At 43.6% G+C, this 16834-nt stretch overlaps 1 protein-coding gene across 2 annotated transcripts in view; it reads left to right on the top strand.

Moving 5' to 3' along the window:
* Nucleotides 1-16301, top strand: part of Yap1 (Yes1 associated transcriptional regulator) — a 74138-nt gene extending 57837 nt beyond the window's left edge. For both annotated transcript variants that reach the window (XM_021171848.3, XM_021171849.3), the window contains 3 exons: nt 10190-10320; nt 12120-12232; nt 13538-16301. In XM_021171848.3, coding sequence (XP_021027507.1) covers nt 10190-10320; nt 12120-12232; nt 13538-13773 — 480 coding nt within the window. In that variant the 3' untranslated portion in view covers nt 13774-16301. The remainder of the gene's footprint in view (nt 1-10189; nt 10321-12119; nt 12233-13537) is intronic.
* The last annotated feature ends 533 nt before the right edge of the window (nt 16302-16834 follow it).

Below are 16834 nucleotides of genomic sequence, written 5' to 3'. Positions count from 1 at the left end.
TTAGATTTGTAGAGTCTACATCAAAAATGTTTGAGAGAGATAAATTTTGAAACTGCCATTACCCATGCTAAAGATTTAAAATACCAGTTTTTGTGGGTGTGGTTATACAGACCCATGGTCCCTGTACTTGGGAAGTGAGTGCTGGCGGGTAAAGACTTCGGAGCCTGCCTTGGCTGCATAGCAAGTTGGAGACTGGTGTGGACTTACATGAGACCCTTTCTTTTTTTTTTTTTTTTTAAAGATTTATTTATTTATTTTATATAAGTACACTGCAGCTGTCTTCAGACACTCCAGAAGAGGGCGCCAGATCTCATTACGGATGGTTGTGAGCCACCATGTGGTTGCTGGGATTTGAACTCTTGTCCTTCGGAAGAGCAGTCGGGTGCTCTTACCCACTGAGCCATCTCACCAGCCCCATGAGACCCTTTCTAAGGCAAAACTAGTTGTCAGCGTATGGATCGATGGCTATGAATCTCTCAATCTGTGTATTTAACTGTGGTGGTGAACTCTGACATTGAAGCTTCAGGGTGTTTCTCTCTCTTACCCTACATTATTACATTATTCTCCATGACCTTGAGACATTGTATATGGAGAGAAAAGTGACGTTTCTCATATCAGAGAGGGTACAGCTATTGCTCTATAACAAAAACCAGAACAGTAGGGTTTCCAATTTATTTAATCTGTTTTTTCATTACCCAAGAGCCTTCAAAAGTGGTAGCTCAGAGACCCAGCAAAACCAAATTGATAGTGCAGTTGAATGAGCAGTAGATCCAGTGTTGGCACACATCTAGCAGAACCCCAACAGGGCCGATAAGCTCACCCTTCTGGGCAAGGGGGCTTAGAGACTTTCCTTGACAAGGAAAGGGAAAAGGCAATGTTGCTGGACCTCGTGAACACTGCAAGAGAATGACTTTATTTGCTCTGACTCTACTTGGAGAAAAGGAATTCTCAATCTGGACTGCCTTTGAGGGAAGAGAGAGTGCATGAGGAAGACAGGCAGGAGAGCGTCAAAAAGAGACATGGCTTATAAGGGCTTCCTCTGTCCTCCTAAGCACCATGCCTGCCACGGTGTCAAGGAAGGGTTTTGTTCGGTGGTGGGCAGTGAGTGTTCGTTTATCAGGGTTTCTCTGGGTAGCCCTGACTGTCCTAGAACTCCACTTGCCTCTGCCTCCCAAGTGCTGAGATGAAAGCATCACTCTGGCAGGGAAGATGGTGAGGGAGGGGGCTTCTCAGAATCAAGGCAGTCAGCCACACAGTGCTCAACAGTCTAGGCAGACATGGGAAGGGCTAAAGACGTGCAGACTTTGTGCAGACATCATAGTTGTTGCTTTTTCACTTCTGCAGTAGAAAGATGCGTCTTATTCACGGCCCTAGCACAGCGGATGCAATTGTCAGCAGGTCCAGAGTCCCAAGTGTGCATTGGTTTTATTTACTTACTTACTTACTTAGACAGGGTCGCGGCTGTGTAGCTCTGGCTGTTTTGGAACTTGCGACTTAGACCAGGCTGACCTTGAACTCTTCGAAGGTTTTAAGAGCTCTCTCCTGAGTTACTAGATTACAAGTGTGTACAAGCAATGTCAGCATTTTTAAATAACTTCAGTCAAAACATGTTTTTTTAGCACTTTTAATGAGGCTAACAAATCATGTCTGTATTCTGGAATCCTGTAGCATGTGTGTACTCATTCATGGATTAATGAAAACCTCAGGCATGTGGTATGAATCATATTGACAGAAGAAAGACCTTTCAAGGTATTTTTAGATCTTTATAGCTAAATATGGAACTTTTCACCATAAATTATTGTATGTTTATAGGATTGAAGGAAATTGTTCTTATGTAGAGCTTAAATATTCATTTCTATAACCCAAAAGAAACTATACCTGTATATCTCTGCTCTGAGTGTGAATACCCACTACCTATGGTGTATCTAGGTCTCTCACAAGGCAGTCCTGTACACTCCAACTTTGTCACAGGTCTGGAAGACACACATTGAAGAAATTATCTTTCTGGATACATTTTGCCCTCTTTCTCTGTTGAAAATGGGGTTCTGAGTGTCTGAGGTCTCTCCCGCCTCAAAGGCTCGCAGCCTTATGCTTCATGGTCAGTGACTCCTATATTTGGTAAGCTGCTTTTCATCGGTGAGATCCTTGCTGGTCCCCTCTCCTACCAACTAGGACTTTCTGTTCTCTCTAAGGCCATGTCTCATCCAGGAGGGTCCTCATCAGAAGCTGAAGTACCCGAAACAAGACAATCACATAAATGTCTTATCTCAGATTTAGGAGATCAAAAGTCAGTTTCAGTCTTTATAGAAATGACAGGGTCAGTGTTTTGTGGCTGGGTGAGACAATTCTCCTTGTTCCTGGCACAGCTCCGGGTGCCTCAGGAGTGACTCTGTGAGTGAGTGACAACGTTGGAGGATTTGGCTAGCTACACATTAACACTTGATAGAAAAAAGGTTCAGCTGCCATATATATATGTGTGTGTGTGTATATATATATTTTTTTGTTTGTTTGTTTTTCGAGACAGGGTTTCTCTGTATAGCCCTGGCTGTCCTGGAACTTACTCTGTAGACCTCTGGCCTCGAACTCAGAAATCCTCCTGCCTCTGCCTCCTAAGTACTGGGATTAAAGGCGTGTGCCACCACGCCCGGCTGTGCTGCCCTATATTTTTTTAAGCAAACAATTTAGGCAAAATCAAGTCACTGTTAAGAACCATGTAAAAATCATTGCCAAAGACATTTCTTTCTTGAAAATTTAGTAACAGCAAAGAATTTGACTTCCCCCAACTCAAAACTGTCTTCCAAGTTAACAGACATCAGAAATCATAATTTACAATTCTTTTAACACTTTCTTCAACAGTATCTCTTTTCTCTTGGAATTCCTAAATTTTCATAAATCCTAGATTTATTTAATTAGTTCAGGGCCAGCCTAGTCTACATAGTGAATTCAGGGCTACACAGTGAGACAAAGGTATTGCAGAGTGGTTACCCTTACACCCTGCACACTGCTAATAGTTGACGTCTTTGATTTACTAACTAAAGTTCTCTTGAAGAAGTGATGCCATAAAGAGCTTTCTGGTTTTCTTGTTTGGTTTTTGCTTTTTAAGTTCTGAGTCAAAAAAAGACCAAACTCCAGAAATCTGTCAGAAACAGCCCAATTTAATATGTTCATTTTAGAAATAATGAAGAACTTTATGACTTAAAAGGTGAGTTGGGAAATGAGACAAATATGACCCTGTCTTGGTTTGGTTTTTGAATCAGGGTTGGCCTTAACTTGGATCACCACCATACCTGGCTAAGACTTTGAACTAAGACACCTGGCTAAGACCTTGAGCAATGACAGCTTATGAATTGTTGGTTTAGCCGGGCAGTGGTGGCCCATGCCTTTAATCCGAGCACTTGGGAGGCAAAGACAGGCAGATTCTGAGTTCAAGGACAACCAGGGCCACACAGAGAAACCCTGTCTCGAAAAACCAAAAAACAACGCCAAGAACAGAATTGTGGTCCAGATAGCTATCACCAAGACAGACTGTTTATAAGAATATGTATTTGGGGAGTTAATTTTTCATTTCCTACGTTTAAGTTTCCCCTTCACAAAGGTGACCCTCCTTAAACAGATGATTGTCAACGTGCCCGTGCCTGTATCCAAAAGCACATGTTTTTCACATTGCTCAGGACTGCCGAAGACAGTACAGACTGACTTGGCTGCATCCACCGTTGGCTACCCTTAGTATTTACATATGCAGCAAATAGGATTCAGTAAAGTTAAACCTGTTTGTTGTTGGCTTCAAGAAATTGTTAAAAGCTAGAGTAGTGATCAGTTGTTGAGTGTTTTCCACATAAATGATGGGGGGAGTTTTTGCATAAATAATGCAGTTTCCCTGGCTTTCTTTTTTTTTTTGTCTTGTCATATTTTGTGTTTTGTGGTCCAGCCTGACCTTGCACTAGAAAAGTAGTCCATTTTCCTCTGCCCCCACAGACACACCTGGCTTCCTGCCCACTCACCTCTTTCTTTCTTTTTGTTTTTTGTTTTGTTTTGTTTTCTTGAGACAGGGTTTCTCTGTGTAGCCCTGGCTGTCCTGGAACTCACTCTGTAGACCAGGCTGGCCTCGAACTCAGAAATCCGCCCGCCTCTGCCTCCCAAGTGCTGGGATTAAAGGCATGCACCACCACACCCGGCCACTCACCTCTTTCTTAATCATGTCTTGGGCATTCATTGAATCTAAGAACAGCTTCTCTTCCTATATAAATCAACCTGCATGCATGTGAGCACCATTGTGCACACGCACGTGCACCCCGAACCCTGTGTCAGATGTCACTTCTTGGAGCAAGGTTGCTACAGGGTTTCCTGTTTCTTAGTCTGTGTTAGCATGTGTTTTCAGCAAACAACACTATGGCATGGCACGTGACAGTCACACTTAAAGAACAGAAAACATTCTACATGTTGTCAGAGCCTTTGAGAAGGCTTTGGGCAGTTCTCAATACATGAGTGGAAGGTTGGGGTGCACCCTACTCCATGCTGCACGTAGTCAGTCAGATACTGAAGGAGGGTGAGCATGAAATTAGAGCTGACTTTTCCAAAGATCACCTGTAAGCTGTCCTATCGTAACTGATGTTGCCTGGGAGGTAGCTTCAGTGGTGCAGCGTTTGCCTCTCTCCAGTTTGGTCTTCAGCACAGAAATACATCCATTGTCCTTTAACTGGGTCAGTGTGGAGTAGCTGCTACAACTTAAGCCTGGGACAGAATTGGATGGTCTACAGGAGTGATATCACCCGAAGCATTAGATGTTGCAAGTTGCTCTGTCTCCAAGGAACTTGGGATTATTTCATCTTGAACACAGTGCCTAAAATTAGACTACTGAGCTAAAAATACAAGTTTGTTAAACTTCTCTTTTCCCAAAGGTAGTTGGAAAAGTTTGAAAGTCTTTCAAAAATGGGGAAGTAAGCAAATCAGAAGAAATTTGGCCAGAGTCGGGTCAGGCTTCTGCCCTGTGTCAGAGGTCAAATAGTTCTTCTACTAGAGTATTTGACTTTTTCTAAATCAAGTAAGTATTTTTAGAGCATTTTCTTCGGTAATAATTCAAATATGCAGTAGCTTTTCCCAGTGAGCCTGTAAATCTCAGCTAATCTGGGACATGTTTAGAGTCCTGCCCTGTGAGTAAAGTCAGTGGTCCCAGCCTGATGTAGAGGGAGCTTTCCATGGTGGCTCATAAGGAAGATGGCGCTGCCTGCTTTCCAGGATAAAGTTGAGTTTCTTGCCCCTGACTTCAGTGTCATTTTTCACAGTACATGGCCGGCAAGTGTGAGGTACTGGATTTGATCCTTAGTACAGCCTGGAAAGAAAGGAAAGCCATTGATCTGTGGCTCCGTATTAAATATGATGTCATCTTTTAAAAATGAAAGATAAGCACTGTGGCAACAGTCATTGAAGAAGACGGAGATTAGACTAGTTTTAGGGTTTGTATCTGACTGTTAAAACAAGGCTGTTAGAGCCCGGCCTTTAGGGCTTGAAGTCCTTCTGCTTCAACCTTCCAGGTGCTAGAATTACAGGTGTGCATTGTCACGGCACCTGGCTTAGGTTTACATAGGGGTTTGTGATTATATACACTAAATAAAAGGGTAAGTACCATGTGTGTTTGGCCACATAAAATTTGATTTAACTAAATTGTGTTAAGAGAATGGCGGGGCGGGGGGGGGTTATGGGGGACTTTTGGGATAGCATTGGAAATGTAAATGAAGAAAATACCTAATTAAAACAAAATTAAAAAATTTTTTAAAAAAGAGAAAGAATGGCAGGAAGCACAGAACCTTCTTTTCTGAGGACAGGAGAGAAAGCAGCAGCAGCAGCAGCAGGAGAAACCAGGGCTGGTTCTATGTCTAGAACAAGAACAGAAGTGTGTGTGCGATTAGAAGGCGCGGACCTGCCAGGTGATGCTGGAGCATGCCTTTAATACCAGTACTCAAGAAGCAGGCGTAGGTGAGCCTGGTCTACAGAGAGTTCCAGGGCAGCCGGGGTTGAGGTGGGCAAGGGCTGAAAAACAGAAGAAGGCATGGGCCTGCCTGAGTCAAAGCAAAGAAAGAATGAACAAGAAGCAGATGTCTCAATTTGAACTCTCAAAACTGTTTCAGGTACCACTCAATCAGTTCTGTTTTACAAGTTTCAGAACCCAGCCAGTTTACCTTGCCTTGAGTATAATGTTTATCATCTGTGTGTGTGCGCAGGATGGATGTCTTTGTGATCTTGGTTTCCTGCAAATCATTGCTAACCCTGTACTGGCTCTTGTTCTTATTGATCCCATCAAGGTCGGGGTAGCTGGATTTTGATCATGGCTCAGGGACCCTTCTGGTGGCTCCTTGGGTGACTAAGAATGAACAGCTGCCTTCATATCCCTAAGTTGCCTTTCTTAGTGACTCTAGACTGCTGGATCTGCAGCATCTGCTAGTGGGAGAAACTGAATTGTTAAATGAGTCTGGAAGTAGGGGCTCAGCAGTTAGGAGCACTGGTTGCGATTAGAACCTGGATTTCCCAGCATCCATGTATATATGGTAGAGCATAGCTGTCTATAACTTTAGTTCTAGAGGGTCCTATACCCTCAAACATACAAGCAAAACACCAGTGCACATGAGATAAAAAGAAATTAAAAAGGGAGACCAGTAAAAGCAGAAGAGCATCAGAATTCAAAGCAGCAAAAACAGATACTTTGAGACAATTTCTCCTGGAACTCATTCTTGTAGACCAGGCTGACCTGCCTCAGCCTGCCTCTGCCTCTGCTGAGTGCTGAATTAAAAGTACAAGTGTTCCCTACAGCCTACAGGGGCTGCTACCAGTTTTAACCCATTCAGTAACCTTGGAAAAGTACAATCTTCAGAAGAGCCAAGATAAAATATTGTTAAAATATTATGAAGATTCAGCACACTACAGTTATTTCTATTAACTATTTGTCAGCTGTGGACCATGCTACTGTTGACTGAACAGAATTCAAAATGAGGCAGGCAAAAAATATGCGTCTTTGATAAGATGCCTCTGAGGTGCTGGGATACGGGTATTGGCAGTACTTGCTTGATTAGCACGTCACAGAACCCTGGCTCAGTGTTGCTACTGTTTTGGTTTTTTTAATTAATTTATTTTTTTATTTAAACAATTTTTTATTAGATATTTTCTTCATTTACAATTCAAATGCTATCCCGAAAGTCTCTTATATCCTCCCCCTGCCCTGCTCCCCAACCTACCCACTCCCACTTTTCCTGGCCCTAGCATTCCCCTGAATTGGGGCATATAATTTGCAAGTCCAAGGGCCTGTCCTCCCAATGATGGCCGATTAGGCCATCTTCTGCTACATATGCAACTAGGGACACAGCTCTGGGGGGTACTGGTTAGTTCATATCGTTGTTCCTCCTATAGGGTTACAGACCCTTCAGCTTCTTGGGTACTGTCTCTAGCTCCTCCATTGGGGGCACTGTGTTCCATCTGTTTCTTCACCCTGTCCTTACAGGGCATAGGTTAATATGGTATGCTAAGCACCACGAGCATGCTATATGTTCAGGGTTTTAAAGACATGTCCTGCAAAATTCAATCTCAAAATGCAGCTGGGATTGTTGTAGGAGTTAACATGGGAAGAGCATTGCCTTTCTTGAACCCTAAATAATAGAAAGAAAAAAGATGTCTTAGCAAGAAGCCACACATAGGAAAGCCACCATTATAGAGTCACTTCTTACCTTTCAGGGTGATGTTATCAGTGAGAGAATTCTGTCAAACAGAAATGGGGCATCACTACAACCACTACAGAAAGTGTTGGCCTTTATGCAGAGCAAGAGGAGGCCACAGAAACAGCCAGAAGATCTAAGACTGGGTCTAATAGCCTAATAGTCTCAGTGTTCTTGTTGAAATGGGCTTGACCCTGTAGAGAATATGCAGACAGAAACTGAGCAAGACAGGCACGTGCGCACACACGCGCACACACACACACACACACACACACACCACCTAGAAAGCTAAAGGTCATGGACTTGTAGAGAGAGGACAAAAGAAACCAGGAAAGGCTAGAGCAGGAAGAGCCTGGAATGTGAAGGGTTAAGTGGGAGGCGAGGTCATCCAAGAACTGGTGAAGCCACATGTGGAAAACAAGTTCTGAGAAAGTGCAGGGGTGCACAATACTTACACATTAGCTGGGCAGTGGTGGCCCACACCTTTAAACCCAGCACTTGGGAGGCAGAGGCAGGCAGATCTCTCAGTTTAAGGCTAGCCTCAGCTACAGAGTGAGTTTCAGAATAATCTGGTCTGGATGAAATGTTTAATATATGAAACATATTGGTCATTGTGTGCTTTCCTCATATGTACCTCACCACCACATCCTCTTGATCTCTCCTTGTTAGTCTCTCTCACCAAATAAGCCAGCCACCTTTCATTTTCATGCCTTTGTGGGTATATATACTTTATTTTAATTGAGATTTTCAGTAGGAGAAGCCATATGATACTTGTCTGAGTTTGGCTTACTTTGCACACTATGTTCACCCCCATTTCCATGAGTTGTTCATATTTCATATCACATTTTCTTTATCTACACATCTGTTGCTGGGCCTCTAAGACCCCTTTGCCTCAAAACCTTGGCTGTTGTGAGTAAAGCAATATTAAACAGATGTGCAAGTGTCTCAAGGAATTGGGTTCCCTGTGGTGTTTACCCAGGAGTGGTTCTCTGGTCTGATGTTCCTCACTGCGTTTCCAGCGCACCTTTGCTCTGTACTGACTTACTTGTTCTCTAGCGGCACACCAGGTTTCCTTTCTCTCCTCTCTCAGTCTCTACAGCATTTGTTGTTGGTTTTCTTGATAGTAACGTGGACTAGTTTGATCCTGCCTTTCCCTAATGGTTGAGGAGTATTACGGAAATATGAGTTACAGAAATACTGGTGAAAAATCAGCTACAACGAATATTGTTACTGTCCATTCATAATTGAGGAAAATTTTAAATTGGAGTTTGAATTTACCAAAAATTTAAGGTGATCTTTCCCTCCAACATCCCCACACAAGTTCATAAACCTGAATACTCAGTACGCCTCCAGGTAAGAAGCCCCAGTGTGAAGGGTGTTAGGCCAGAGAATGTAAATAAGCCTGAATAAAAAATAGAATTTAAAGAGGAGACACCATAGCAGTGCTGTGTAGAGTAAGAAGTGTTGCTGGCTTGGGCCCTGAGTGAAGATGTGGCTCAAGGGGCTGGAGAAAGCTGTGCCTTAAAGGCAGCCTTGGGTCTGGGAAACTGCAAAGAGACCTGGAAGCATGCTTTATAGAAAACTCTTATGTTGCAAGTCAGTTACCAAGTGCAAAAGCCTGTGCACAAGCAGGGGTGACATCTGCTTAGGAAACAAACCCACGATTTATAGGGTAGGGTGGTGAGGGCACTGGTAAGAGAGCCTGGTCCACAATGTCTGAAGCACCTCTGAGGCCTGTCGTCACCCTGTGGCAGGCAGATTTTCAGGTAGGATTCTGTTGAGCACTGTTTGATCCCTGAAAAAATGTTACCCCAGACTCACCGTCCCCAGAGGAGAGAACACAGCTCTATTTAGTTCTGGGAGGAAGTCCCTAAGACAGTAAGACTTGGTGTGAGCAGTGGGGAGTTGGGGGACTGGTGTCTAACAACAAATCACACATGTTCTTTCCATTCTGTTTTCACTGCTGGCCCCAAACCTTCAGAGCCGGTAAGTAATAACAAAATCTAAGAATTGTCATTTAAAGCCCAACTGTCCCAAGGGAAAATTTGGGGGTCTTTGCAAGTAAAGAAAAGTAAGATGGAATAAATTATGTGTGTTTGAGGGTTAGTGTCTGCAGGTTTTTTGTTTTTTGTTTTTTGTTTTTTGTTTTTTGAGACAGGGTTTCTCTGTATAGCCCTGGCTGTCCTGGAACTCACTCTGTAGACCAGGCTGGCTTCGAACTCAGAAATCTGCCTCTGCCTCCCAGTGCTGGGATTAAAGGCGTGCGCCACCACTGCCCGGCCTGCTCACTTTCTTCTATGCACTTAAAATGCATAGAAGAAATTGGTTATTCTAATTAGAAAATATTTTAAACATATGTTAATGTTTTACCTTTTTTTTGTGTCTATTTACCCCTTTTGTGGTATTGTATCCCTTTTAAATCTAACAGTAAATTTGTAAATCAGCAGACTATTTCTCTTTACTTTTGTTTGTTTGTTTGTTTGTTTAAGGAATTAGCTCTGCGCAGCCAGTTGCCTACACTGGAGCAGGATGGAGGGACTCAGAATGCAGTGTCTTCTCCTGGGATGTCTCAGGAATTGAGAACAATGACAACCAACAGTTCAGATCCCTTTCTTAACAGGTTAGTGAGAACGCTGGCCAGTATCTGGAACAGACCCTTGCTTTGTTGTTCTGCTTTGAGATTTATGGCTGTGTAGAACATCCGTGTGGGCCAAAACCCATAGCTGTCAACCATCTCTCCACAGGTGCCAAGCACAGTCAAAGCTGAGGATTAAAGGGGACTAGTTGTTCAGGCTTGTGCAGGGATCTCTGTCAAAGCCCCAACATGCTTATTTCTGCCTGTAAAAATTAGTCTTGAAGGATAGAGTGAATGCCTTTTTGTAAAAGCAAGCACACAGCATCTTACCCCCAAGGATGTTAGTGAAGGATGGGGGAATGCTATGCCCCACCCAAAATTTTAAAACATAACAGTTAGTGGCCCTTATTCACTCCCTCAGCTGCTGCTGCTGCAGCTCAGGGGTGTGGTTCCATGGTGTATGTGTTTCTATTTTCTAAACATCTTAACCCCTTGTCCCCTGAGCTGCTCTGGTGCCTGCCAGGTTATCCTAGATGCTCGGGGGCATGAGGGGCCAGCATTAATTAGTTGGGATTCAGTGGAGAGCAATCTTTGCCAAGAAAACAGTAAGAATTATCCGTACATCACAGTGGGCTCCTCTGTGGCTTCTCTGGGACTGGGGGTGGGGTTTGTCTAAAGTCACCAGCTTAACAGACTCCAATGTCTGTTGTGTGTCCTATGTGGGAACAGTGTCCCTGCCATTCCTGGTAGAAGCTAACAGGCATCCTGGGCTAATATATACATGGCTGTGGTCTATACCAACAGTCTCAGGCAAGTTTATGTTTCTTGGATTTATTATATGAGGCTGCTGAAGTTTTCAGAGTCGTTGGCATAAAACAGTGCTTATCATGTAGAGTGAAGGAGAGGACGGGCCAAATGCATCGAACAGTTAATTAGGAAGAAGGTTGGGATCAAACATTTGTACTGCTGGGCTGGGATCTGGTAAGGGTTTGTTTTTTTTTTTTTTTTTTTTTTTTTAAACAAACACTTTAAATGTCCATCATGTGAGAGAGCCAGTCTACATCTGTGGTCAGAAGCCAGTAAGAGTAGCGATTGCCGTTGGAGTTGTGGGGGTTATTGGTTTGTTGTTTTGTTTTAGTTTTAGTAGAATTTAGGTTTCCAGTTGATAACAGCTATTGTCAGCCATAACTTAGGAAAGGATTCTCTTCAGGAAGCTTCAAGGCTGTTTTCTGCTGCTCTTGAATCAATCTTGAGACTTGGCATTCAGCCTTAAGTAAAGATGCATGTTGTCTCCCGTTTCTCCTGAAGGCCCTCTGCTTTACCTCCCTTCTCTTCTGAAGCTTGGGCCTCTTAGCTGTGCTGAGGTGTTTGGGTGTTCCCTCCCCCAACAGAAGCAAGAAGATCTAGTTGTGGGAATTTTATCTTCAGTGACTTGACTATTTTGACAAAAAGACATTCTGGCTCTTTATTTAGGCTTGGCTATCCATGGCTTAACTTGTGTGCCTTAGGAGCTGGAAATTGAGCATGAGCCTAATGCAGGTTTGACCCCTCGGCCTAGGGACTTGAGACCTTGGAGACCCCAAGCTTAAATAGTTAATGGGACTTGTCACTTTCTTTTCTCTCCAAGCCCAGAACCTTTAGATAGCTTTGTCTTTAGCAGCTGCCACTTTAGTTAGGATCAATGTATCTGTCCTATTCCAGTACAGAGGCTGTTGGGCTCTGCAGAGGCACTACAAGGCAAGGATTGTTCGCTATTCCTCTCAGAATCTTGGTCATGCTTAACACATCTTTATTTTTGCCCTGAGTTGATTGAACTTTTCTGTGTCTTTTCACTGTTTTCCTAGTGGCACCTATCACTCTAGAGATGAGAGCACAGACAGCGGCCTAAGCATGAGCAGCTACAGCATCCCTCGGACCCCAGATGACTTCCTGAACAGTGTGGATGAAATGGATACAGGTGAGTATTGATTCCCTTTCGGCTGCAGATAGTCACTAGTTGTGTTTCTTCTCCCTTCCTTCTTAGACAGGGTCACAGTGCAGCTAGTACAGGCTGGCCTGGAGCTTACAGGCTCCTGAGTACTGGGATTCAGGCACAAGCTGACACACTGGGTTTTCCTTTGAGATAAGGTTTTGCCATGGCCCATGCTGACCTTGTGAACCTCCTGCTCTGCTTTCACAATGCTGAGATTTCAGACACTCACCACCATGCCCATTGTTTGACTTTGTTTTGTTTTAACGTGTTAGTTGGGCCTACTAGAACTCTTTTGTTTTAGATCTGTGTTCTTAATTTTTAGTAAGTTTTTGTGACCCAGTATTTATCTCTTTTCTCTGAATACTTTGGGTTCAGCTGAGTTGTTTAAGGTATTACAGGGCTAGCAAACCATATTTGGGGGAGGGGGCTTAGACTTTATAGTTGAAGTAGTTGCACAAGTATTGAGGAGCTAAGATCTCGCTGCGTTGGCTGAGGAGAGCACAGGACAGTGATACATTTTCTCCATAGTGTCAGAAGTCTTTCATGCCTGCTTTTATCTGACACATGAAAGAAGGTGAGATTTGGAGAACTTGTCCCTTGCTTCCTCTGAGTTTACAGAGATCAGAAATCCTGTTTAGGAGCCACTTGGGCCTACCTCATCCTAGCCCCATCCTGGCCCCTCTCACCAACTATCATGTCTCACCTCTTTGGCCCCCTTGTAGCACTTAAAAAGGCTGTTTGTTTTTCTGAATATAAGTTCTGGCAAAAGCTCCAAGAAGTGCTAATATCATAGATAAATAAAAGCTCTCTGGGCAGTAAGTGCAAGAAATTTAGAAAGAAGTCTGGGGAGGTCACGTGTCTTCAAGGCCTCCTGGGAATGCTGTTCTTCTGTTGCCTGTATGAGTCTGTAGTGCTTGATGTTAGTGTCCCGGAGGACAGCTTAAGACAGAAGGTGCTCCATCTTGACATGCTGACTACCTAGAAATGGTGCTACATTTCTAGGAGAAAGAAAGAAGGCGTGGATGTCATTTTTCACTGCTGCATATAGAATTCCAAGGGAGTTCATAGCCTGTCAGTTAACACTTTGTGGTAAGCAGCCAGGCTGTATATTATATTGCATGTCTATGAAGTGGTGAGGCATGTGAGACTTGACATTGCTACCAAGTGATCTCTGTGTGTGGTTTTCTAAGGTAGACACTGTGCTTCAGTTGGTATGGGTATAGCTATGTGCTCACACAGGCAGCTCTGATGCTTCCCACAAAACATTTGTTCATCCCTCCCCAAAACTAGGAGACACCATCAGCCAAAGCACCCTGCCGTCACAGCAGAGCCGCTTCCCCGATTACCTGGAAGCCCTTCCTGGGACAAATGTGGACCTTGGCACACTGGAAGGAGATGCAATGAACATAGAAGGGGAGGAGCTGATGCCCAGTCTGCAGGAAGCGCTGAGTTCCGAAATCTTGGACGTGGAGTCTGTGTTGGCTGCCACCAAGCTAGATAAAGAAAGCTTTCTCACGTGGTTATAGAGCTGCAGGGAGCCACTCTGAGTCTGTGAAGGATCCACAGAGCCTAAGATGTGCACGCCTGAAATTCAGATAAGTCAGTGGGGGATTCTCTGGCTACCACAGAAAACAGATGAACCAGTGTCCATCGTTGTTCCGCTTTTCTCTGCCCATCGCTGCTCTTACGTTGGTTGCTGACCTCTTCACGGCCGGCTTTAAAGAACCAGAACCACAAACAGATTCCTTTGTTAACTTTGCTATGATAACTACGTTCTCTGGGATTGCTGGGGGGATAGCCTGCTGGATAATGGATGTTCTGCCTTTTGTCCAGTGGTCTTTTCACCCATCATTTTAACTGAACACACAGACTGGGAACTGAAATGCTTTAGAACATTGTTCAAGAGGTGGTTTCTTCAGCTGCCTTTGGCCCTTGGGTCCAACAAGCCAGAAGCATTGCGTCTGATCTCATGGAGGATGGAGGAGACCCATGCTGAAGAGTGATGGACTTTCCATTTCTTCTTTTAGTGATCCCATTAGGCACATAGTGACCTGGACTTTATCTTAGAGGCTTAGGAGGCATGAGACAGTTTCCATAGAAATATATTAATTATTACCACATACTCTAGATTAGGTTTGAATGAATATTTTCTGTGGGTGTTTTGGATGGTTTTTCTCCCTCCCCTTCCCCCCCCCCCTTTTTTTTTGTGGTTGGTTTTTGGTGGAATGTAGGCAAATTAATGAATTCGTTTATAGCTGTAGCTTGGGGTGGGTAATACCATTCTTTTGGTGGGAAATCTGTATTTCTTGGTTTTTTAACATCCTATTTAAATCTTAAATCTTGGTTATCTCCTCTCTACATATATACACATATGTCTATGGTAGTGTGATAGCAGAATGTATCTTTATAAACATTTCTTTCCTTTCCAATTTATTTTTTAAATGGTAGCCTTGAACATATACATTTAGACACAGTAGTTTATGTTTCACAAATAGTTTAAATTCTGGTTGGAGCAATTGCAGGTGTTTGAGGGAGGGAGGGCAGTGTTATAGAAAGGGCTCTAGTGGGTAAAGCCAAGAGGTGCCTCTTGCCCTCTGTGCACTGTGGTGACAACAGAAGCCAACAGTGGCCTTACTTCCCTTAGACTGATTTCATGCCATGCAGTCTCTGAGCTTTAAGCTTTAGAGAGGCAGGCCTGCCTTCTGCCTCCACCTCAGCTTTGGGTGTACACTCAGATACTTTGAGGTCAGGTTGAGTGTCACCTACAAGATCATTCTTAGGAAACTCCCATGTATGCTGAGTGGACCCTGGGGTAGTGTGCAGAATGTTGTGAGGTCATGGGTTGGCTGGTAAAGTGATCAGACTAGTAAGTGTGGGGGTAGTTGAACTTCACAAAGAGCTAGAATGAAGCATGATTATGGCTTTATTTTTGCAAGATTACTAGAGTTATGTGTCTCCAGGAGTAATAATGGTTTCCAAAGAGTATTTTTTAAAGGAACAAAATAGGCATGAATTAACTCTGCGTATAAGCTATGAAGTAATAGTTGGTTATGAATTATAGTGGCACCAGCTAGCACCTCTGTCATTTAAGGCTCTTTGAGTGCTTCTAGAAGAATCCCTTATTTTCAAGGGTTCATAATGAACAACAATTTCCCCCCCTGGCTAAAGCTGCTACTATAAAATCCTCAGCTTAGGAAGATAGAAATCTTTTGGACCTTTGATTTAGTGTAGCACAAGAATGAAGTAGAAAAGTTTTACTCAGTACTTTGAGTGCTCAAAAAATACAATCAGTGTATTATATATGATTCATAGGTCAGTCATTTGAGGCCATTGACTCTAAGGCTTTTAATTAGAACTAGTTGAAGATTCACCCTTGAATTAAGTCTGGGGAAATGGCCACCCGGAGGATGCATTGATGTAGAACAGAGATGAAATTCTACTCTAATTGATAATTGAGCAGATGGATGATCCACAACAGTGTGTGGGGAACGGGCAGATGATAGGCGTGCCGAGTGCCTATGATTGGCCAGTAGCTGCAGAGTAAAGGCCGGCATCTTCTGTGGGCAGACTAGCTTTAGTGGGGGGAGGGGGAAGGGAGGGGGGCATGAGCTGTTGAAGGTTACCGGGCTATGATATAGAAAAGCTTTTATGAACTTGTTTCTCTTCAGTAAAGACTTCTCTCGCTCTCAGTAAAGAAGTTCCTAAGTTTCCAGCTGCTTAACCCCCCCCCCCCCCCCCCCGCCCCACACACACACACACACAAAGTGGATGCGTCTCCCTTCTCCCTCAGCATGGCGCCTGGTTATACCTCAATGTCCAGCAGCCCCTGGTGCCTGACAGTGCTCTCAGACCTTATCAAACCCTCCATGCTGACTGTGGGAGATTTAAACACCCTTCCTCTCACTAAATTTGAATCACGGCCTGAACGTAGTCTTTGTTGTCATGTCCAGCAGTGTTTAATGCTTCCTGGCTGTAGTAGGTAGCATGCAGGTAAGAACTTAACTGGTTATCCTTGAATTTCTTTTACAATAAACCAATTTTTATAATCTTAAAATGTGTCAACTTTTTTACATTTGTGTTCTTTTCAATTAGGACTTCTGAGTCCCTCGGGGGAAAAAAAAGATGAGTTTGGTTGGGGTTTCAGAGCAAGCTATGCTCTGTTTCATAACTGTTTCCTAAATGCAGAGACTTGACTTCTTTTTTTTTTTTTTTAAGATTTTTTATTTATTTATTTATTATATGTAAGTACACTGTAGTTGTCTTCAGACATCTCAGAAGAGGGCATCAGATCTCATTACGGATGGTTGTGAGCCACCATGTGGTTGCTAGGATTTGAACTCAGGACCTCTGGAAGAGCAGTCAGTGCTCTTAAACGCTGAGCCATCTCTCCAGCCTGAGACTTAACTTCTAAAGAGAAGGAAAAAAAGGTCCCAAGGAAGCAGCTGTGGAATGTGTGATGTTGCTGTTATAAGTGTTAATATGAAAGTATGCCTTAGCTGGGGCAGTGGTGGCGCACGCCTTTAATCCCAGCACTCGGGAGGCAGAAGCAGGCAGATTTCTGAGTTCGAGGCCAGCCTGGTCTACAGA

Source organism: Mus caroli, unplaced genomic scaffold (assembly GCF_978045245.1).
Source record: "Mus caroli unplaced genomic scaffold, Mus_caroli_1 scaffold_11, whole genome shotgun sequence".
NCBI lineage: Eukaryota > Metazoa > Chordata > Mammalia > Rodentia > Muridae > Mus > Mus caroli.
The sequence above is the reverse complement of the archived record's forward strand: the minus strand, read 5'-3'. Positions and strand labels throughout refer to the sequence as shown.